This window comes from Notolepis coatsorum, assembly GCF_963971535.1.
Source record: "Notolepis coatsorum genome assembly, chromosome: 10".
Taxonomy (NCBI): Eukaryota; Metazoa; Chordata; class Actinopteri; order Aulopiformes; family Paralepididae; genus Notolepis; species Notolepis coatsorum.
In genome coordinates, this window is record NC_140174.1 from 100,037,771 (window position 1) to 100,060,843 (window position 23,073).

General features: G+C 42.1%; 1 protein-coding gene across 1 annotated transcript in view; it reads right to left on the reverse strand.

The window, feature by feature from the left end:
* The window catches only part of tent2 (terminal nucleotidyltransferase 2), a 37,616-nt gene extending 27,257 nt beyond the window's left edge, over positions 1 to 10,359 (reverse strand). Inside the window, exons 1-5 of the mRNA XM_084323373.1 lie at positions 10,249 to 10,359; positions 8,463 to 8,642; positions 6,873 to 6,986; positions 6,517 to 6,763; positions 4,545 to 4,659 (exon numbers count right to left, since the gene is read on the reverse strand). Of these exons, the coding sequence (XP_084179499.1) occupies positions 4,545 to 4,659; positions 6,517 to 6,763; positions 6,873 to 6,986; positions 8,463 to 8,611 (625 nt within the window). The 5' untranslated portion in view covers positions 8,612 to 8,642; positions 10,249 to 10,359. The remainder of the gene's footprint in view (positions 1 to 4,544; positions 4,660 to 6,516; positions 6,764 to 6,872; positions 6,987 to 8,462; positions 8,643 to 10,248) is intronic.
* Positions 10,360 to 23,073: the final 12,714 nt, after the last annotated feature.

The following is a 23,073-nucleotide window of genomic DNA, read 5'->3' on the forward strand; positions in this document are numbered from 1 at the left end:
CACTTTGGATAGTAGGGACTGCATCTCTGCCTGTCCTGACCAGGAAACACTTTGCAACTGTGATCTCCTCTGGCAATAGTTGGATATTGTAATGTGTGGCGAGGGGTTGCAGCAATTCCACTGAGAGAAACTGGTCTGAGGCTGGATAACATGCCTGTATGCCTCTCATAAATTGTTATCCAACTCATGAGAACCTGCTCTCAAGCTCTTGCAGCATTCTGTCGACGACTGGATAGAACAGTCTCTGTCTCAGCTGATCTCCTGAGCTGAGGTCTGAGCTTGTGCCACAAGATGACTCAACTACATACTCGTCCATCCTTTTCTGCTTCCTCCTTTGGCTGGTAGTATGTTCCTCAATCCAAAGGCCATTACATATGGCCTTTGTCCTGTCATACATGTCCACTGCCATCTCAGGTGTGCAGTGCGATAACCTTTGAGTGTGTCCTGCACTGTGCTTTTAAATAGTACAGATATTGAAGATGTGCACTTTAACGCAGCAGCACCTGGAGCCATCCATACCCATGTCCAGTGTCCTATAATAAGCTTTAATCGAACCTCGGATAGTCCGGTTGGTTTGGGGTGGTGTGAAAGCTCATTCACTCTTGCAAGTGAACCCTGCTGCGGTTCATTTGTGATGTGAATGCAAAGCGGACCAAAGGCAGGAAAAGACCCAAAAATCGAATCTTTTTTTAATGAGAAGACTGAAACATATGTATATAATGAAACACACAATAGTTTTTTTTCGATTGCCTAAGCATGATTTTGAAAACGGGGCCCGGTGTTTCAAAACACACAATTAGCACAACCACACACACAATTATCAGAACACCTCAGATCCTTTGCTAAATTAAACACTTGTCAAAACCATACACTAATTTTGTTACCATATGAAACACACGTTACATAATGACTTAATTCTGTTTGAACCAGTTACACACACTGCTGTGCTTAACCTAAAACACATTTAGCAATTCTACTTCTCAGTGATTAGAGTACTGTAAGTGAAGTACGCAGATAATGTGCAAATATACAATAAATTCACCAAACACTACACAAGACCAATGCTGTAGACTGATGAAAATATAATTTATTTATCTACATATACCCAAATCAATGATGCAGACTGATGAAAAAAATAACATTTTCTCTCCATATAACCAAATCAGTCAACATTTCAACATGGAGAATCACAACAATACATGTCCCAGTTTTCATGCTACTATGTGCATAACACTGTAAGCTTAGCAAATATCAGACAAACATAAAATACTGTATCCAGTACAGGTTAAAATTACAGTAACACAATTTTTTTTTTTAAATGTAAACAGAAAATACTAGACATTATCTCTTTGCCTAGCTGGACCTGGCAAGATAATTTTTTGTTGTGATTCTCCATGTTGACTGATTTGGGAAAATGGGAGAAAATGTATATTTTCATCAGTCTGCATCATTGGTTGTCTTGTGTAGTGTTTGGTGAATGTATTGTATATTTTCATGTTCTCTGTGTACAGTACTTCACTCTCCTTCCATTTTGGTTGAAGACAGGTGAACTCACCTGCTGCATTTTTATAGTGCTTAAACCTGATTGTGTATCTACAATTAACTGTGTTTTTATTTTGTTATTGGTGTATATGTGTATGTATGTACAGTATATGTATATATATTATATGTATATATATGTGTATATATGTATATTTGTACTCCTGTTGGGGCTTCTTGGACCAGATCAATGTTTTATCTGGCTAAATAAATAAATAAATAAGAAACTGATGATTTGGTCCTGTTAACTTTGAATTTTCTAGGGACTGCCCATATCCCTCTCATGGACCTGGACCTCACTTTGAGAACCTCTAATGATTCTAGTTATTCAGTATTCATCTCTAATTAATCTAAAATTGCGTATTTCTGTGCTTAAAAAAAAAAAAAAAAAGGGGGGGGGGGGGGTGACCCCCCCCCTCCACCCCCCTGGGCTGAAGCCCCCAATGTTTTCTAACCCTAAAAACGCCCCTGCTCCCCACCCTCCAGAACATTTACTACAAGCGTTGCAAGGGCAAGGCTAAGAGAATCATTAAAGACTCCAGTCACCCGAACAACTGCCTCTTTGAACTGCTGCGGTCAGGCAAGCGATACAGGAGTCTCAAGGCGAGCACAGAAAGACTCAGAAGAAGCTTCTATCCCCAGGCCATCAGGCTGCTAAACGAACAATGAATGAACACTACACAACAACAACCACCAAACGCACATAGCACACACATCCACACGCACACACTCACTTTAAACAAACACACTGTAGCACCCACTGCACACACTTATAGCACACACCCACTTTAAACAAACACACTGTAGCACCCACTCCCCACACTTTATATTTATGGATGAAGGATTGCACTACAACTCGTACACCTTACTGTAAATTGTACCTAAAATTGTACCTCATCCCATTTCTGCTTTGCACTAGATAGTACTGTACATTAGTACACTGCATAGTATTGTGTATTGTATATTATATGGTAACTCAGAACATTGTACATATGTCTATACCGAACACTGTGACCTCATTTTCTTCTTCTAAATTCATGCTATATTATGTTATTATGTTATTTGATACTATCTTGTCTAGCACAGTCTCTGGAGCGTAACACAGGGATTAAAGCAAAAAAAAATCTCCTGACTGAAATTTTTTTCAGGCCAAGTCATATTCTTATTTTAACCTCCACTGTATTTCTTTTTAATAGCGTTGGCGTTTTAAGGGAGCCTACTTGTTTCGGTTTCGTCGATAATCCAATGTACAGTTACCCCCCCACCCCGCCTACCCAACCCTTCCCTCCCCAACCACCTCCAATGTACAGTCCCCCCCCCCTCCACCCAACCTCCTCCAATGTACAGTTTCTTCGTCAAATGTATATGCTCTCTTTTTTAGACTCTTATTGTATCACAAACAATACTGTGTAAATCTGGTACGTCATAAATGTATAGATGTAGCAGTATTATCTATCTGTATGTCATGTATGTCATATATGTTATGATGAATTGAAAATGGGGGACCCTGATGTAAAGAGGAAAGTCTTTCTCTGGTCTGCAACCCCTTGACAATTGTGTGTATTGAGCTGTACTGTATTGTACCCATTCTGCAATCCGTTATAACAATCAATCAATATTTAACCGATTGCAGAATGGGTACAATACAGTATGGCTCAATACACACAATTGTTAAGGGGATGCAGACCTGAGAAAGACGTTTGTCTTGTTTACATCATCAGGGTCCCCCATTTTCAATTCAGTGACATTTATGACATGCATGACATTGACATGACATTTATGGCATAGGGACATACTACAGGTATATAGTACTGTTACATTTGTGACATATACGATATGCAAATATACAGTAATGTTACCCATAGATCCTGACAGAGAGAATATATACGGTGGGGAGGAGACTGTCTACCGATACACCTGTGTGATGTTGCTACGGAGTTAAGCTAATAAACGTATACTCACAACCACAGCAGGGGACTCGCATATTGTACTGTGAAGTAACACGACAATGACAAACGTGTTGTTTCTGTTTTTCTTTTTGACATCGTTGCGGCACACGGAACAAGTTAACTCACCACTACAGCCCCCAGTAGCGCTGCCTAGCCAGTCTCTTCAAACGTCCTCTCCTCTCGAAACTTTTTGTTAGGTGGTCCCGCTGATCGTTTTCATCTGAGAACCCCGCGGTGGGTTCTCTTTTTAGTGGCCGGCTTACTCCTTCCATTTAACAGACGCTATTAAGCTAACGTTAGCTAATCGGTATATAGCAGCGAGTGCAAGCAGCGTGGTGGCTGTGACGTTGGTAAACAAGCAGTTTGACGCGTGAGGCTGCAAAAAAGGCGACCCGTCTCTCGAGTCGCTGAGTGATGATGACTGCTTGGCGCGATAGGAAAAAAAAGCCCTTTTCCATATTTGGCGCCTCTGATTGGCTCAATTTTGTTTCAATCTGTATGCATCTACAAATCATGCAAATACTTCCGTCAGACTGCGAATCAAATGGACGGATCTCCCCAATCAAATTGACGGAAATCCGTCTGGAGACGGAATGCTTTAATGCATGGTAACAGTAAGAAGCATTTTGTATGAAAGTATTCTGTACTTCTGTATGACAACTATTAAAGAACTTGAACTTGAACTTGGCCAGAGCTATTTGGTGGGTGGCTGTCACTCAAAGCATTCTACTAGTATGGGCGGAGCCCATCCAAAAATAGCCTGAAATCCTGAGGCTGGAAAATGATGCTTTTGAGTACTTGATAAGAAATATAAAACAATGCATTTAAAAAAAAAAAAAAAAAAAAAAAAAAAACGTACAGATGTGTTCAATAGACTCACAGGAATTGTGTGTAAAGTTGCCCAAATAGTGCTAGGAATAGTAATGCAGGTCCCCTTTAAGCACCTGTTCCTTAGAAGTCACAGTGAGGACATTTAGAAGTCGGTCCACAGGCCTGCCTTTCTAGTGAGGACATTTTGTGTTTGTGTGTGTATGCGTGTGTGTGTGTCTTACAAACCTGGAAATATATTCTGTATGTCTCTCTGCAGCCGCGTCCTAAACATCTCCTTCCTGGACAGGTCAGATTCTTGCTGCTGGCACGCTTCAAACAGCTCCACAATCTGGCCACTCAACTGAGGAGACAAACACATGTGATGAGCACACTGACCCAAGCAGGCCGGGGGCAGACAGGCACACTCACAGACAGGCACACTCACAGAGACACACATCAGATGTGGGTCAAATAGTATTTAGTATGAAATTGTACATTTCTCTGAGCTGAAATAAAATGGTCTCACACATACAGTATATGAACTAAATATATGGGAAATATTAAAATATTATGAATGATTACATTTATATAACGCTTTTCTAGACACTCAAAAGCGCTTTACATGGTAGGGTGGAAATTGCCTCCTTCACCATCCCTGTGTAGCACCCAACCTTGGGCTACGCAGGCTCAATGGCTGCCATTCACTGGCACCAGGCACACATCACACTACACAATGGCTGAAAGGCTCAGGAGACCGGGTTGATATCAGCCAATTAAGGGGGAGGGGTGATTAGGTGGCCTTTATGTCAGAGACCTGATGGCCAGGAACATCGGGGAACCCCCTACTGTTGGACCTGGTCTCTAGAGCCAAAAGTTAATTGTCTGAGGAAAAGATGGGTTATTTTACAGTGACCAGGATTCCACCAGCTGCAATTAACAAAGACAGCGATCCCTCCGCCTTTCCTCTTTCCAAAGGACGGCACTCCCAAGTTAACTGTACAGTGTCCCCATCATCGTAACAGGGGCTTGACGGGGGCTCGAACCGGTGAACTTCCGAGTCTAGAGCCTTACCCATGTAGTTTATTTACATATCTGTAATACATGAGGTTATTAAACCAGGAAATACCACCACCCTCACAATGCTTTGCCAATATCTACTATTATTTCTTTTATACAATGGCCAGGGTGAATATTTGATTCTGACTGGCTGTAAGGGATATCAATATTTGAGCCCTACACTGGCCTACTGACTTGAGTAACACAACAGTTACTTTGAAAAGAGAGTAATAAAAGCTTCCTGAATCATTTGCCCTCCAAAGTAATGTTACACCGTCGCAACATTACAATGTATCGAGTATTGATAAGAGACACACAGCGCGGTGCAACCACGATTCTATATCGACAGAGGGCTTTGTCAGATAGAGCTAGGGAAGCAATTTGGTGTTTAGAGAGGCAGCATCTATTTGTGCTAAAAGCGCAGCGTGGAGATACTGTAGGTCTGGCTATGCTAGACTAGTTTGCGATAACCGGCCAAATAAGAGTTTTAAACTAACCAACCGACATGCTGCGTTAGCATTGTCCCCGGCAACAGTCAAGTGAAAGAGTCAGAGTTACAGAGAGACTACCTGAGGTTAGAATGCGTCGCCTCATGGGGGAATTAGTCCTGCTGCCTGCGTCATTTTTGATAATCGCACACCTTGTTTATAATGGTATTATCCTGCACGGCACACACATTACTAGTCAGACTACAAACACACACAGACCTGCCTACCTGCACCCACCTCTCTCTCGCTCATCAGCACACACACACACACACACACACACACACACACACACACACTCTTTTCTGTATAGATACGATTTTTTAATAATGCAATGGTTGGTAGAATTTGCATAAATTCTAGTTGTGATCCGGTAAACGGTTGGTAGGTCACTTAGGTAAGGCGTTTGTTTTAACCTGCTTGGAGTATGGGTGGTGTTTATTGCATCAAGTCAATTCAGATGGTGTCACATAAGTTGTCAATCAAAAGAAATTATTACGTTATACATTTACTCTCAAATCATCTAAACTTCCTGGCACCCATTGTATTGCTACAGTATAAATTATGTGACAAGGGCAAACTCTAGCCATCTGGTACGCAAAGCAGGTTGAAACAACTGACACACACACACACGCGCACACACACACACACACACAGTGCTGCTCATCTGGACACACATTGTCCTTGGCGTAGTCCTGCAGCGTGCTGCTGCTTCCTGTGTCAGGGGGCACCCGGGGAGAACGATGGGCGTGAAGATAGGGGCGATGTGAGCTGGGCCCAACCTTCCCCGAGGTTCCCGCTGCCTCGTCCTCACGATGGTGCAGACGAGGAGGGGTCTGGATGAGGGCGCTCCTCATTTGGAAGTCAAAAGAGTCGAGGCGCTGGCGCTTCTGGCCAGATGGGCTGTAGTCATCACTACGCCTCCTGGGAACAACACAAAGGGTGAGAAGGGCTGACGAGGAAAGTGAATTTCTACACCGACTGACCAAAAGGTAGTATGCTGTATTTTTAAAAGGATAGTATGATGTCTTACTTCAGTCCATTGGTCATCATAGTGGGTGCAGGGGGGGAGGGTGTGGGCTTCCAATTATATGATGGCATCATGTTGGGGGTAGGTAGCAGGCTCAGCAGGGGGAGACCATGGAAGCTACACACACACACACACACATTGTTATATTATTGTCACTCCCTAACCACTAAATGCCTATTCCTAACCAAATTCTAAACACTTGCCCTAACAGTATAGTCCAGAAAAAGGTCCTCACAAGTGAAGTGAACACTATTCCAAGTTTTCTATTCTAGTGGAGAGTGGGACATAGGACCCCACAGGATGTTAAAAATGCATGCATGCATCCACAGACAATTAGAGCAGCCGCCTACAACAGTTGCAACTAACGTTAAGTGTGGAGGTAGAATGTTAAACCACAGAGCTATGACCTGGTAAGTAACCTGGCGTTAACCCTGCCGTACCTATAATCCATAAGGCTCTAAGGGTTCACTAAGAAAGCACATTATATATGCATATGTGCTTCTGAATGATATTTGCTTTACAGCCTGAGTTTATTCTCTGCACTTATTCTTGTATTATGGTTAGGCCTGCCGCGATAAGCAATAAATCGATTAATTGCCGCGATAATTTAAATGAATGCAATGATTTTGACGGACGCGATGAATTGCTATTTGCGCGTTTGTTTTAATGAGGCGGAACCAGTGCCCCTTGTCAGTCACTGTCCGTGTTGGGAGGCGGGCCGCTGGCTTTACTACAGCACAGCACAGGAGCTCCGTGGGGCAACACCACATAGCTTAACTACATTTCTCAATAGTGTTGCTCCTTTTAACCAAGTAGCGTTATTTGTAGTGTAACGTTAGAATAACACAGAATAACGTTAATACAATTACATGCATCATTGTTTACAATGAACGGGTGGGGCTAGTCAAAGGACTGGAGACGGGGACAAGTTAAACATGAATTAATTTATTATAACCGGTCATTTTCGAGTCGTGCTGCAGTGCCTACGCACCACAGCTATTCAATTATAATACTGCTTTGACGCTTCCTCCTCATCGTTGATTGCCTGTAGTAGCTGCATCTAACGTTAGTAGCTAACGTTAAAACTAAAAAACACAACCGGACGAGACAAGTTGTCGGCTAGGATAATCACAACAATACTTCCGGTCCGGTCGGTGGGCTTCAAAATAAAAGTCTTAAACACCGGAAAAGACGGAGCGGTGGGCTTCAAAATAAAAGTTTTGGGAAATAAATTTCTCAAAAAAATGCTCTAACCGGTCGCAATAATATCGTTTATCGCGATATTTTCGGGGGCAATTAATCGCCCAGCAAAATGTGTTATCGTGGCAGGCCTAATTATGGTCTAAGGAAGTAGCCTGCTCGGTCTTCACAACATTATGTATTAGGTGGAGTTTATGTGGCCCTTTTTAGGAACAGTCAGTTAGTGCAATTTTTTTTTAAATAGTGTATGTAAACACTCCTGATACATCTTCTTCTTTGGAATCTGCATCAAAAACAAATATCTAAAGGAAGTAAAGACCGCTGTAGCAAACGTCTTACAAAATAAAGTTCAGAGTACTATTGGCCTCACAGAACGGTGTTAACATGACCTACTTGCTGTTTAAATTGTGTTGAGCATCAGCCAGTCTCGGCTGGTGTTGCTGGTGAGATTGAGGGGGTAGTTTATGGTTGCCATATTTGTGGTCCCCGATAGGCACGTTAGGGGGACGTTCCTCCAGGTTAGCATTGCGGGGGCAGGACATGTCTGTGGACCAGCATTAAAGGCACCGCCACCTGGACATAGTCAAAGCAAGAGTCATCAGAGGGGAAAAACGAAAACCTCAGTCACACCGATCTAAATAAACGTGTTAATTGTATTTAGTTAGATCAGCGGCCAATGGCCCCTCATCCGTGATAGTTATCAACAGTTATGTCAAGCAGTGTTACACGGCTAAGCACAGGTTTCTAAAGTAGACAACTTGGATTAATAATGGGACCCGAGTGGGATGGTCTCATTAGGATTTACATTTAGTAATTTAGCTGACGCTTTTATCCAAAGACTTACAAATTGTGAACAAGTCAGCAAGATAGGTACATCTCTGGCAGCTAAGGGTCAGCATTGTTTGTCAAATTGTATCAAGCTTGAGTGTTACACTCAGAGTGCATATTAGCATGATAGGTAGTAATATAGGTATAGTAGCATAGGAGTAGGGTAGATAATAGTAAAAAGACAGTAAGAAGGTCATTTTTTCTAATTGTGTGGGAGATTAAAGGGGCAGTTCAGTCATCGTTTTGTTGTGATTCGCCAGTTTTAGAAATATCTACCGTGTTACTCAAGATAACCCACAGACCTTGTTTTGAGCAGTTTCAGGTAGGAACTATTTTCTACCAAAGTAGACCCACATTCATTAATAGTTCCTATGTGAAACTGGATTATCTTCTTGACTAACAGGTCATGCTTTCTAAAAAGAGACATTGCTTTTGAATTTTTCAAATGTATTTGTTGGGGTGTTTTGAGCGCCACAAGCAGAGTGCCATTCAGCTCCATTGTATTGGAGTGATGGCAAACGTCTCAACGGCAGATATCTCCAAAAACAAAGCTAGTAACAACAAGACGATCTGGATGGATAGATAGCACTCCAGTTAGGGGGGAAATATGTTGTTTTTTGGGGGTGAACTGCGCCTTTAACGTAATGGCTGTGTGTGCCTATTATTTACACACATACACTATTTAGCTCGCAAGGCTACACTCACTGGCAAACATCTGTTGGGGTGATAATAACGTTTGTTTGATCATGTTATTAACAGATTGCAGAATAGGTACAATACAGTACGACTCAATACACACAATTGTTAAGGGATGCAGACCAGAGAAAGACGTTCGTCTTGTTTACATCAGGGTCCCCCATTTTCCCCATTAAATAATTTACAGCATACATTTTACGTTACACTCTTTTATGTATCAATGTATACCACGTAACGTTAAGAGGAAAGTATATTTCATGGATTGAGAAATACCAATAACAACATTTGGCTAACGTTGGATAGCTAACGTTAACGTTCCAAGCAGCTCCTGAAATTATAGCCCCGATTACAGGACCATTATGCTATTCTGTTAGCATTACAGGGCTAACGTTAGCTAAATGGGTGACAATATTATCTGGTGACTAACGTTAGTTGGAAAACCTAAACCTGTATTGTGTGCAAAACTGGAAAATGTAACTTAAACGCTAATATGAACTAGCTAACATCACTACTATACAGTGAGTGAGCAGGCGTCGTCAGGAATGGTTTTGTTTTCAGTTCACTTTACACAAATGGCCATTCAGTGTCGATTTTCAAGAACAGCACATGTGACCACGAAAACAATTCAGCAGAGCAAAGGCACAAGGACACTTACCAAAACTGCATGTCGCATGTAAACAAAACGGCAAGGCTGTCCTGTGTTTTGCCCATATAATTATATTTCGCCAGCAAAATAATATGAATACACTTCCTGAATAGAGACTTTTGATGAGTAGCTTCTTCCTGATTAACGTCTACCTACTTCCGGTTGGATGTACGCATTTTTTTTAAAGGAGAATCCCATCAACTATCACTTTAGCCCGGGGGCGTTAGACCACTGCGAGTAGGGGGTATCTGCAGAGCCGCAGAGCCAGGCTGGACGGGTTGGAGGCGGTCTGGACAAGTATTAGTGGTCTGGACAAGTATTTGCACTACTGCGCACCATTTTCAACTTCACTTTCGTCTCGTTTACATAGGTACATAGACAGTAATGTTACATCTAGACATTTATGACATGTAATAATAGAGTAAACTTGTAAATAGACAGTAATGTTACATCTAGACATACCAGATCTAGTAATAATAATAATAATAGTCCCTCAAACTGCAGGACATGTAAACAGTCAAGTTGCAGAACAACTGTTTGCACAAATGAGAAAGAACAATTACTTTTTAGCGCAGCAACTACCATCGACCCATCTGTTCCTGATGAGAAGCATCCTAGAACACTTCAACAACAACAAAAACAAGAAGCGAATGGACAACATCAAAAAGTTATTTGGGACGACAGCGGTGGCAATAAACAGCTACCACCAGGCTGTATTGGGTAAATTTTCTACTTGCACTTGCATTAAAGATATTTAATGCATTAATCCTGTTTTTAATTGATCTAGGAAATAATGTATAAATGTCTTCATTCATCAAGTTCACTGTTCCTTACTAAGCTGTGTTTGTCATCTGCTTACAGTGTCACAGGAAGCAGTCCTTGATCTATCACTGGAAGCAGCTCAAGGTGTGCTCCCTGAAGCGGGTTCAGGTCTGCCCCCAGCAATGACAAGTAAGTGGAATTGCATGCCTGGGTCCTTAGAAAGTCTTAAAATGTCTTAAATTCAAGTTTAGCCGCCTATTGACTGAAACCACGCATGATTTGTCCAATAATCTTATTAAACTGCCACCCACCGCCTTAAATAGTGAACTTCACTGTTCCTTGGTAAGCTGTGTTTGTCATCTGCTTACAGTGTCACAGGAAGCAGTCCTTGATCTATCACTGGAAGCAGCTCAAGGTGTGCTCCCTGAAGCTGGTTCAGGTCTGCCCCCAGCAATGACAAGTAAGTGGAATTGCATGCATGGGTCATTAGAAAGTCTTAAAATGTCTTAAATTCAAGTTTAGCCGCCTTGACTGAAACCATGCATGATTTGTCCAATAATCATATTAAACTGCCACCCACCACCTTAAATAGTGAACTCTTAATTGCTCCAAGTCAAGAGTGCTAACTATTACACCATAGAACCTGGCTTCTGCAGCAGAAGCAGGCCTATAAAAACCTATGCCTACCTACAGTAATTCTTACCTCTACACTATTAGTTTTATTAAACATTGTTACTATTTCTCTTATATTTTTGTGTATGTCCATCCCTGTAGAACTTGAGATTCCAGTGGACAATGACTACTCACCAGACCAACCCTGGGCGAAGTCCCGAAACCCTATCCAACAACAACTGGTAGGCAAATTTCTACAAATAATTACTTTCTATGTAAAACTACTCATCTGTATCACAACAATGGTTATTATCTTCAGCTCAGTTATGTCCTGGACCGAAAGAGGCCTTCGGAAGAAATAATTGTGAAGGAAGGACAAACTTGTTTGACACGGGATGCGTTTTGGAGCCTTGGGTTGAACAGCTATATGGATTCAACTGTGAGTAGTCACATGGTCTAACAGATTAACATTTATTACCGAAGGGAGAGTTTCAATCATGTTCACTATAATGTCTTAATTGTGATTTCTTGCAGATTGGAAATGCATGCCTGAAGCTCATTGGTGAACTGGCTCTGAAACGTGTATGACCTCTTTTTTAATTACACATTTAAAAGTAACTTTTGGTACTGAAGGCAGACTATTAATAATCATGTTTGTTTTTTCCTCATCAGGACATGGACATTTATATAGAAGACATGTATGTTGTTCCTACCTGGAAGGACCGAAGTATCAACCTGTTAGCTTCATTTCCGGTAAGTGTAATTAATTGATGAAATATATATAATTATTCAGTTAGTAAATTGAATAAGCATAATGGCACATCCCTACTCGAATGGCAAACTCATGTTTCATAAATATTAGGCTGACATGAAAATGAAACATGCAATAGTCTTTCCAGCCTGGACCGAAAACCACTTTGTGCTATGTGTAAGTGAAATTAGTAATGCGTGTCTTATAAACTTAAACTTAAGCCGTTCTGGGAGAATGGCAGAATCCACATTCCCACAGAAACCTGACTGACATGCTGTGCTTATTTTTACATACCCATTATAGGTCTTGAAGCCACGCATACAGGAGATTCTATTATTGGACTCGAAATACATAGAGCATACCTCTGGCTTTGGCGATGAAGACTACAGAACTGTTTTTAGGTACACAGATGAGAGCTACTTTTGGTTGTGTTCATATGGCATTTAGATGTGATGGTTCACCGATGAGCGATGCTGCCCTTGGGGGGAGGGAGTGCAGAGACTCAAACGCATCAGCGACCCAACTAACTGCGTGTCTGTCTGCATGAATAAAGACTTCTCAAAGTCCAGTTATTATACTGATATCGAATAATTAATTCTGCTCCCTCCCTCCAACCTTGGTTGCTATGCCCACACAAAACCGCAAAACTTCACCCTGGACTCCGGTTTTCAAAGACCGGGGTTGCAGTGTAGCAAATCCCCGGTTGTGTGTGGCCGAACAGTGCAACTGCGCACATACAATCATGGTTATATTAAATCCAGCGCTCGTGTGGACTGGGCCTAACTTGCCTGCCATTACGTTGCGTTCTGAAAAGCGAAACTGACCCTGAAAACGAAACGAAAATGGCCCTGTGTGTAACTGCAGCCGTCTCTGTGCTAACAGTCACGTTTTTAGTATGAGAAAACAAGACAAAACTTCTTTCTCTGGTCTGCATCCCCTTTACAATTGTGTGTATTGAGCCGTACTATATTGTACCCATTCTGCAATCTTGTTGAAATAAAATTTTCATTCACACTCAAAATCTGTTTCATTTTTTATTTTGCATACTAATGTTCTGTGTCTTGAGTCGTACTTGTATTGAAAAACTGATTTTATATGTCTGAGGAGAAGACCGGTACTCATCATCTTCGTCTCCACAAAAAGAAAAATGACATGTGAAGTATGTTGTGTGCCAGGTTCAAACAGTGCTGTATATGTACAGTTTATTCCTACTCCTATCCAAGCTCCGGGAGGGTCATCAAAGAGAAGTCGGGTCATCAAAGAGAAGTCGCCTATTCTTAGTCCTTGCCCCACAATGGTGGAATGAACTACCCACCCCAGTTAGGACAGCCGAATCCCGTCTAATCTTTCGCCGTCGACTAAAGACTCACTACTTCAACCATTATCTAAATAAAAAAAATCTAACCCTAACTAACCTTACTGTCATGCACTTGTCCTAATAAACTAACCTACACTGTAGCACTCAACACTTTATGAACATTGTTACTGAGACGAAAGTTAAGTTTACTCTATTATTACTAGATCTGGTATGTCTAGATGTAACATTACTGTCTATTTACAAGTTTACTCTATTATTACATGTCATAAATGTCTAGATGTAACATTACTGTCTATGTACCTATGTAAACGAGACGAAAGTGAAGTTGAAAATGGTGCGCAGTAGTGCAAATACTTGTCCAGACCGCGTGTAGCTTTATGCCAAGCAAGCAGTGCAAAAATTTACCGTAGTGGCGTGCAGTAATGCGCCTTTCATTTTCCGCCGCCCAGCGCCCAGGTCGCGCGGAAATAGGCTGTCTATTGCCATTCTCTTTGACAAACTCTAACCTTAACCAGCTCCTTAACAACGCCTAAACTTAACCGTTCTAACCTTAACCAACTCCGAAACAATGCCTAACCTTAACCTTAACCTTAACCATGCCTAACCTTAACCATAGAAATTATATTGCCATTCTCTTTGACAAACTCTAACCTTAACCAGCTCCTTAACAGCGCCTAAACTTAACCGTTCTAACCTTAACCAACTCCGAAACAATGCCTAACCTTAACCTTAACCATAACCATGCCTAACCTTAACCGGCGAAAGAATACACGTTAAAAAAAAATCACGTTAAAAAATATTTTCGATGGGATTCGAACTCGCCAGCAAACAAGCCATAGGATCCACAGCCATGTGGCCTTGCCAATTGAGCTATTGCTAGATACTGAATAAGGGGCGGTGACTTATATATATTGAGCTCCGCTCGTGTCGACCCAAGGCGGGATCTCATGCGCATGCGCGGGCACCTCGCGCGAGCACGCCGGCGCACGCACGCACCTGAGCGAGCACGCCGCCGCCGGTGCACGCACGGTAGCATTTGTCTGAAAAGAAGGGCGCTTTACCGCACTGGCGTGCGGTGACGAATGCGGAAGCATTTTTGCACTGCTTGCTTGGCATTAAGGAAAACGCGTCCAGACCACTAATACTTGTCCAGACCGCCTCCAACCCGTCCAGCCTGGCTCTGCGGCTCTGCAGATACCCCCTATTGCTGCACTTCCGCGTTACTGGAGATCGTGAGCGGGAAGGGGGAGGGGGAAAGAGAGCAATGAATGAATGTTGATTATATCCGCTCTCTCCCAAGAGCTCAAAATACCGGAAGTGTTGCAGTGGTCTATCTATAGGGTTGTCACGTGGTTGTCCCCCGCCGCCGCGTTACTTCATTACAGGCTCAAATAAATCGTTGACACATTTTCAGAAGAACTAATGTTATATGAATCAAGATTAACGAGCAATGATGAACCGTGGTCTGAAGAGTGCAGTTATTTATTTATGTGCAGTTACGAACCTTTGTCAATACGTTCTTCTCAGAAATGTCCACAGGCTATAATATATAATATAGTATGATCATCAGCAATGTGAATGATGATTATAATCTAAATGCCTGACGTTTAGAAATAACAGGCCAATTGACCCCTTTTTAATTAAGATGTATAATATAACCGAGGTCCGTTCACTGGACAATCAGCCTGGTCTAGACTTCGGTCTAAATAAGGCTCCAAGGCGTGGCGAATGCATGAAATAGATTATTTAGTTGTGTGTGGATTTCCTAAACTTCTTGAAAAACTATAAGCATCAAATTACATCAGTCCCTTGGGCACCAGGTGACGTCACTGCGGAGGACGATGTCGTGACGTAGACAGTTCAGTATCGCCTACTGATATGATAATGAGCTGAACATGGAGTTATTATAGAGAGACTTTCGTTATCTATTAAACATGTTCTGTTGTGATGGCACAGTATGATGTCATAATCAAACATTCTAGAACATTTGTGTATCTATTCAACATGTTCTGTTGTGATGTCACACAGTATGATGTCATAATCAAACATTCTAGAACATTTGTGCATCTATTCAACATGTGCTGTTGTGATGTCACAGTATGATGTCATAATCAAACATTAGAACATTTGGGCATCTATTCAACAACAACTATTAAGAGTGATTTATTAAAGCACTGTTCTGGCCACAGTGGATAAATTGCTGAAGAGAGAGAGAGAGAGAGAGAGAGAGAGAGAGAGAGAGAGAGAGAGAGAGAGAGAGAGAGAGAGAGAGAGAGAGAGAGACGTGTCAGTGTCGCCCATGTGTGTAGCTCATAGGCCCTGAGAGATAGCAAGAGAACGGAAGAGAGAGAGAGAGAGACTCGGGTGGACATAGTGTGATACAGCAGCGTTATCCTGTCCACTTGGTAAATGAGAGTAGTCTTTTTCAGTACGGCAGCGGGAGTTATATATCATCCTCATCATCAAGAGCGGATCTGTAATTCACACGAGAACAGCAGGGTGACTGCCAGGCGAATCGCAATAGGATTCTACTGGATTGCCCACTGCGCTATACTCCCTCACTGTGAATCAACGAAGAAGGCTGCCCGGTTTGAAGAGAACGCGTGCATATATACACCCTCCTGTCATGTGCAAAATGCAAGATTCACTGCGTTTCATTTAAGTGACGCTATAGTGGGAATGGAGCAGGTGCCGTCGAATTCCTCCAGTAGCAACGGCGCTGAGACGTGGGAAGCTGCTGTCATATAGAGTCTATTATAGACGAGAAGACGTCCTTCCAACGGCGGGCGGACAGGGGCTCGTTTGATAGATTTTTTATTTATTACCCATCTCAAACAGGAAAAGGATCAGCTGTGATTTGCCGCTTTTCGTATCAATCAGAACAATGGGGTAAGTGAGACTATGATCATAATATGTATATAGGCTTTAGTTTGGTTTTCCTTCCTTCATCATATAGGCTGCTTCAGTAGGGTATTAACTTCTCAAGTATAGCCTATATGGTAAACACTATATCTGTCACCAGAGATACAGACACAGTAGCCTACAGGTTGTGGGCTATTGGCCAAATGCAGGTGCATAAGTAAGTAGCCCCCCCCTATACATCAAACTTTTAGGTTTGGGGAGGTATAGGGTTGGGTAACGTGAATGAATGAATGAATGAATGAATGAATGAATGAATGAATGAATGAATGAATGAATGAATGACAACTTTATTTAACAGATTGCAGAATGGGTACAATACAGTACGGCTCAATACACACAATTGTTAAGGGGATCATGCAGACCAGAGAAAGACGTTTGTCTTGTTTACATCAGGGTCCCCCATTTTCAATTCATAGTGACATTTAAATGTATGACATACACACAACATACATGACATCATGACATTTATGGCAACGTAGAGGCAGTTAGAGGCAGTAGTAGGTCGGGGTCTTTGCTGGCGGCTGGTCACAAACAGCAGCTATTCGACAGCAATCGGCCTGTCTGTCTCCGCGGTTTCACGTCGCTGACCAATACCTCGCCTCGGATGTTCCCCATACAGCCGGGCTCCTCGTATCAGTGTGGAACCGGGAGAAGAGGACCGTTCATTTATTTGCATGTCGCCTCCTCAGCCGCGCTGCAGCGCTCCGTTTCCCCTGCGAGCCTGCCATCCGCTAACAGCTGTCTCCCTCCCGCAGCTCATTGTGATTAATTGCACAGCGGGAGGTTAACAATATGGCACAGGCGTGGTGAGAACTGCCTGTGCCATGCCAAACTCCTGCATTAACTATTTATGACACACTGGAGGCAAGTATAGGCACGAGTAGGGAATGTGCCAAACTGCCAACACCGCTTATTATTAATATTATCATTATTTATTATTATTAGTAGTAGTATTACTTACCACTGATACTTCTTCTAAATCCTAAACTTGAAGTATCACCAATAATACAGAGTATCAATCCATTATTATTATTATTATTATTATTATTATTATTATTATTATTATTATTATTATTATTATTATTATTATTATTATTATTATTATTATTATTATTATTATTATTATTATTATTATTATTATTATTATTATTATTATTATTATTATTATTATTATTATTATTATTATTATTATTATTATTATTATTATTATTATTATTATTATTACCACTGATATCTAAATCCTAAACTGAGGAAGATGCTGAAGATAACATGGAAGGATAAGATCAAGAATGAGGAGGTACTGAGAAGAGCGGGTATGCAAGGAGGACAGCTGATGGAGAGGTTGAAAAAGAGGATCCAGCTGGGAGATGTTCAAGAAGGTGGTGATGGGGAAGGTGGATGGAAAGAGAGGAAGTGGAAGACCAAGAAGAGGCTGGGTAGACGACATCTGTGATTGGAGCGGAGTGAGAGGCGGAGTCATGGAGTTGGAGAGAAGAAGTGGGGACAGAATTAGTGATGTGACAAACTGTCAAAAAGGGCTTTAGTTTTTGAGATACCCCTACCGGAGGTAGAACAAAACACAAGAATGTTTGTCCTCATCTCTAAGGTCTCCCATATATGAAATGGATTCTTGTATAAAAATATTTTATTGCAAAACTTGTTAAATTGATAGATATTGTTATACACTCCCAAAGGAAAAAATAACCAAAATATAGCCTGGTCGTATGGGAGTTGAGGCATATAAACTCATGTAGATTAATAATACAAGCTACAAGAGCTTTCAAATTTGACATGCTAGCAGTCAGACAGTTGCTTAACATAATAGAAAAACCTGGATGTGAATATCTTTATGCATGTAGGAAATATATACCTATGTACACATACTTAAAATAAGCGGAAATGTAAAAAATGTATATCTTTGCAGAATGTTCTCATTTACTTTGTAGTAGCACTGCCATGGATTGTCAAAGAAACACATATGAGGGCTTTTTCGGAAAGGTGTGGTTGTGCTGAATCCAGCAATACCACATGTGTAAATATAGCATGCATGGTCAGGGAGTTACATCAGTAAATGTATGAGGTGTCCTAAATGAAAGAAAATTAAACATTGATATAATGAAGTCTTCAGTCCAAATCCCATTATCAGTGGTGAGAGGCATGTTGACAAATTCAATGTTACTGCAAAGTAAAGTCACTTGAGGTAATGTTCTGGTCTATAATGTTAATATATTTATGATACATTTAATAAATTATACATTTCATATGATACATTTTATGATACTTCATATGGAAACAAAGATCCAATTGAATCAGGTTGAAATTGAAATAGAACACCTTTATTTCAATCTACTGCATTCTGAGCCCCCTGCTATATTCACTGTACACACATGACTGTGTGGCCAGGTTCAGCTCTAACTCCATAGTGAAGTTTGCGGACAACACAGTGGTGGTGGGGCTGATCTCTAATAATGACGAGAAGGCCTATCGGGAGGAGGTTGATGAACTGGCACGCGCACGCTGGTGCCAGGATAACAGCCTACTCCTGAACATTGGTAAAACCAAAGAGCTGATCGTGGATTTTAGGAGAATACAGCAGGTGACACACACGTCACTGCGGATAAATGGGGCTATTGTGGACAGGGTGAGCAGTTTCAAGTACCTGGGAGTCCACATCACAGAGGACCTGACATGGTCAACACACATATATTCTGTGGTGAAAAAGGCGAAACAGTGCCTCTATCACCTGAGACAGTTAAGGAAGTTCAGAGTATCGGGGAAGATACTCCACTCCTTCTATTCCGGGGCTGTAGAGAGCATTCTGACTGGAAACATCACTGCCTGGTTTGGAAACAGCACAGCACAGTACAGGAAGGGCCTCCAGAGAGTGGTGCACTCAGCAGAGCGTACTACGGGTATTGCACTACCACCTAGGGCTGGGCGATAAAACGATAACGATAACTATCGCGATAAATTATTTCCTCGAAATAAACATGAAACGTGGTCGCAAAGTTTCGATATATCGATTTTCCAAGCTTGGATATGAGCACGCACTAACAACCAATCGGTGAAGGAGATGGCCGAGAGCGAAGGAGACCAGGAAGGAGACCCAGCGCTGCACCTCTGGGTAGAGAGGTAGGACTCACTCAACAACAAGGCTGGCTAGGCTAACTAGCTTGCACGGCAATGTTTTATATATTTACGTGCCGAGTATGTGTGCGGCGTGAATTCTGAGGCCACGTTCATAGTAGTGTGTGGTATACAGTGGACGTCGTTTCAATATATTGTGGCGGAAGAGAGTATTTTAGTGTCATATTTATTACATTGCCATGAGATACTCCGCTTGTCGGCTAACTTCTAACGTGCGCGGACTGATGACGACATCAACTCGACTCGAGACATTCGCAGCAGCATAATAAGACAACAGGCTGGCTAGGCTAACTAGCTTGCACGCCGATGTTTTATATATTTACGTGCAGAGTATGTGTGCAGCGTGAATTCTGATGCCACGTTCATAGTAGTGTGGGTATACAGTGGACGTCGTTTCAATATATTGTGGCGGAAGAGAGTATTTTAGTGTCATATTTATTACATTGCCATGAGATACTCCGCTTGTCGGCTAACTTCTAACGTGCGCGGACTGATGACGACATCAACTCGACTCGAGACATTCGCAGCAGCATAATAAGTTAATTAAACTTGACATACATTATATCGACGATAATTATCGATATCGAATTATATGAAAATAATTTTATAATTTTATCGCGATAACGTTTTTGGTCATATCGCCCAGCCCTACTACCACCCCTGCAGGACTTATATAACAGGAGGTACAAATCCCGAGCCTGCAGAATAATGAAAGACCCCAACCACCCCAACAACAGCCTGTTCAAGCTGCTGCCGTCAGGCAAGTGCCTACGTACAAACGCTATGAGCACAGAGAGACTCCGGCTCAGCTTCTTCCCCCAGGCCATCAGAACACTGAACTCTCCACTCACAAGTACACATGAGCACACACACACACACACACACACACACACACACACACACACACACACACACACACACACACACACACACACACACACACACACACACACACACACACACACACACACACACACACACACACACACACACACACACACACACACACACACACACACACACAAAAGGAAAGAACAGATGTGGTTCTTGTATAGTATAGTTTAGATATAGTAAGTAATACATAATGACAGAGTTAAAATTGTATATTGTATAGTAGTGTACATAGGAACCAGTGCCTTCTCAGGAATTTAGCATGTCTATTTTTATCATGCACATCTTATGCCTTACCTGTTTTTTTTCTATGTCTATTTTATTATTGTATTATTGCACAATCTATGTGGGCATGACCACCCAAATGTCACTGTATGCCCTGGTATGTATGTGACAAATAAACCTCTTGATTCTTGATTCTAGCAACACATCACCGTCACTCATCCACATTATCATCAGTGACTAAATGGATCATATTTGGGCAGTCAGGGAAAGAGCAAGAGCAAAACTCAGTGCAAGCCAAGCCCACTGAAAGACATTGGCATTTGCTGACATCATTGCAGTTTCCATCTTTACAGTACAGGTGGATGATGTCTCAAACTTACTTAGGTGCCGGTGCTTTCTGGAACATCACAGGTTCAATGGTCCCATCTTCTCTGAGCCTCCACCAACTGGGTTCCAGAGAAGAGGCTTGGCCAGATGGCTGTGACGCCACACTGCTGTTTGGTACAAGGCTCTCAACACATGTTGCTGGAAGGCATCTTCTGTTGGGGGTAGATTTGCAGCTGATTAATCTGTGGTAGATGCTAGTGTGTACCTCTGCTCATCCAGGTTGGTGCAAGGACGTCCATTCTCCATTTTCTTTTGGCCATACAGGAGGAGGGCATACTGTGTTCTCTGAAGAGATTCTCTGTGGCCCTGTATTGGTTATGTAGTTGCTGACGACAAAGCTACATAGAGCAGCCTTGTTCCCACTGATCCTCAGGTATTTCCTGTAGTTAGGAACACTAGATTGTCCTGTGATCATACAGTATGTGTTGGTCTGCTGGTTTGGATGGTGCCTCTTCTTTGTCTTTTAAGGTCTTTGATTGAGTGTTGATGGTCATATCTGTCAAACACTATAAAAAACGCAGTTGATGCCTTTCTGGACACACTCACCCAGATTATTGTATGTCTGAAAGGGCCACAGAGAATCTCTTCAGAGAACACAGTCATCTTGGAAGGTGGCTTTGAAAATGGTGAGGAGGTTAAGACGATTAGCAAGTCAGGCGTTGACTGCTTGGCAGATCTTTATAGTGACCAGGAGGAGGCTGACACAAGATTGGTGTTACATGCAATACACCTTGCACAGTCACATTCTCGTCTCATTGTCAAATGTGATGATACAGATGTACTGGTTTTGCTTGTGTACTATTCAAGCAAAGGGATGCTTGGATCCTCAACAGTGTTCATGCACTCTGAACATGGCCCAAAGGAAAGATCCATCGATCAGAAGCTTGGAGCAGCACTTTGTGAGTGTTTACCTGCATGCCACGCCCTCACAGGTTGCAATACCACAAGCAGCTTGTACAGAATTGGGAAGACAACTGCATTCACAAGACTGAAGACCCATCTGAGTGAGTTAAAAGAAATGGCCAACTTTAGACTGTCTGAAAGCCTAGAGGAGGCTTTTCCTGTGGCAAGAAAGTATGCCCTCCGACTGTATGGCCAAAAGAAAATGGAGAATGGACGTCCTTGCACCAACCTGGATGAGCTGAGGTACACTAGCATCTACCACAGATTCATCAGCTGCAAATCTACCCCCAACAGAAGATGCCTTCCAGCAACATGTGTTGAAAGCCTTGTACCAAACAGCAGTGTGGCGTCACAGCCATCTGGCCAAGCCTCTTCTCTGGAACCCAGTTGGTAGAGGGTGGAGGCTCAGAGAAGATGGGACCATTGAACATGTGATGTTCCAGAAACCCCCGGCACCTAAGGAAGTTCGAGACATCACCCACCTGTACTGTAAAGATGGAAGCTGCAATGATGCCAGCAAATGCCAATGTCTTTCAGTGGGCTTGACTTGCACTGAGTTTTACTCTTGCTCTTTCCCTGACTGCCCAAATATGATCCATTCTGTCACTAGGGATGGGTACCGAATTCGGTACTCTTGAGGTACCGAACCGAAACACGTCGGTACTACCGAGTATCGATTCAAGTGAGATACCGAAAAAAAAAGAAAAAAAATTACCGTATCGGTTCAAATGTGAAAGGTACCCATCCCTATCTGTCACTAGAGCTGCCGCGGTATTGATGTTTTCCTTACCGCACGGATTTGCAAAATATTTCCTACCGCCGCGGTTATTACTGCATGCACAAAAAAAAAAAAAAAAAAAAGTTTGAATGCATTTTATTTTTAGTAGTAGTCTACTTTTTATAGCATATAGCCTGC